The sequence below is a fragment of the Octopus bimaculoides genome, chromosome 26, assembly GCF_001194135.2.
Source record: "Octopus bimaculoides isolate UCB-OBI-ISO-001 chromosome 26, ASM119413v2, whole genome shotgun sequence".
In the NCBI taxonomy this organism is placed as follows: Eukaryota; Metazoa; Mollusca; class Cephalopoda; order Octopoda; family Octopodidae; genus Octopus; species Octopus bimaculoides.
Genome location: NC_069006.1, coordinates 10,362,579 through 10,364,577, shown reverse-complemented (window position 1 = coordinate 10,364,577; position 1,999 = coordinate 10,362,579). Strand labels below are relative to the sequence as shown.

The following is a 1,999-nucleotide window of genomic DNA, read 5'->3' as shown; positions in this document are numbered from 1 at the left end:
GGATTATTATCTTTTTAAAGAATCAAAGCTTTATGCTAATAGGTAATTTAGGCACTGGTTTACTTTTTTGACGTAACCTTTCTTGAAATAACTTTAAATATTTAAAATTAAATTTTAAAGCTTTGGCATGAACGAATGGATGAAAACTGAACTTTTTTAATCATGCATACACACACGCACGCACACACACACACACACACACACACAAATTGCTGTTTTTTTTTCTTTTCACTCTATGTGTGAAATAGTCAAGAAAACTTTTGGGTCACATGACTGAATTCAGGTCTTAAGAAAGGATAAAAAATACTCTATCCATTGGTTAAATCTTTTTAGAAAGTAAGCACGTGTGTGTGCGTGGTAAGAAGTTTGCTTCCCAACCACATGGTTCCAGGTTCAGTCTTCGACTAATCTCTTCTGCTGTCAAGGAGCGTAGTTGACGATGTTAGTTCGGCCATGTTGGTTTACTGTGTTAGTTCAACGTGTGTTGGTTTAGCTGTCAGTAGTTGAATAGTGAATACTGAGTATTGTACCTGCCTTCAAGTAACATACATTTCTGCAATAAGTTATCTTTAGAGAACCACAACCAACTAATTCTTTTCTCCTCTAGGCACAAGGCCCGGAATTTTTGGGAAGGGGCCCAGTCAATTAGGTCAGCCCTAGTATGCAGCTGGTACTTAATTTATCAACTCTGAAAGGATGAAAGGCAAAGTCGACCTTGGCAGAATTTGAACTCAGAACGTAAAGACAGACGAAATACCGCTAAGCATTTCGCCCAGCATGTTAAAGTTTCTGCCAGCTCACCACCTTCACCACCAACTAATTATCTATGTAATACCATTTTACACCAGACGTGTATACCTAAGTCATAACAGTAAACTTAACAGTTAAAACCTTTTTGTACAATAATAAAGTCTTCTGCTAATTATTCACATATGTTGTTAATTACTTCGTCACACAACACAACAAATACATTTTCATTCACTAACTCAACAGATATCATAGCAGCCAATGACAAAATGCCAAACACATTCATGACACACTAATTGTTACAAGTGGACCCTGTGTAAGTCACAAGCAAACTTAGACATCATCTCAACTCTCCCACCTTTTGACCCAGTGATATATCTAGCTGTGACAGCTTGGAGAGAGGCAGGGAGCTATACCAAAACGGGGCTGGTATTCATTCACTAGGCAGGTGCTTGTTTCCATCAGAGTAGACTGGAGTACTGTGAAATGAAGTGTCTTGTTTAAGGACACAATGCACTGCCCAATCCAGAAATTGAGCCTGCTACATTAAGATTGTGAAGTGAGTGTCCCTAACCATGAGGCCATGCACCTTTGCTACTGAAAGATAAACATGCAAATGTATAGAAATATGCACCCACACATATACATACAGGTTACAAGCCACACACACACACACACATACAGAACTCACACACTCACAATCATAAATGCACAGATGCACATACATATACACATACTCACAAATGCACAGACACATACACACACACACACTTGTAAATGCACAGACACACACAAAGATATACTCATATACTCACATGTACATAGGTAAATGACTGCAGAGGGAGAGAGAGAGAGAGAGAGAGAGAGGAAAGAGAGAAGAAAGAGAGGAGAGAGAGAGAGAGAGAGAGAAAAGAGAGAAGAAAGAGGAGAGAGAGGAGAGAGAGAGGAAAGAGAGGAGAGAGAGAGAAAGAAGTACATCCTAATGTGAAATACAAAAGAAATCAACTGTGCTGAAACCTGTGATATGAGCTGTAGATAGAGTGTAGTGCTGGTCAGTTCCCACTAGATGACCATTGAAGATGGTTGAGGCACCGATTCCATCAATAATTTTCCTGAAAAAGGGAGGAAAAGGTAAAAATTATGAATTTATATGTTGTTGACATCACAATTCATAACATTTGTCTTAATACTGAAGTTAAGAACTGCTAAAAATGTATGCAGAAATGTATATATGTATGTGTGTACATATGTA

The 1,999-nt window shown here is 38.3% G+C and overlaps 1 protein-coding gene across 1 annotated transcript in view; it reads right to left on the bottom strand.

Moving 5' to 3' along the window:
* The window catches only part of LOC106878080 (uncharacterized), a 161,693-nt gene that overhangs the window by 71,559 nt on the left and 88,135 nt on the right, over nt 1–1,999 (bottom strand). Inside the window, exon 23 of the mRNA XM_052976903.1 lies at nt 1,765–1,859. Coding sequence (XP_052832863.1) covers nt 1,765–1,859 — 95 coding nt within the window. The remainder of the gene's footprint in view (nt 1–1,764; nt 1,860–1,999) is intronic.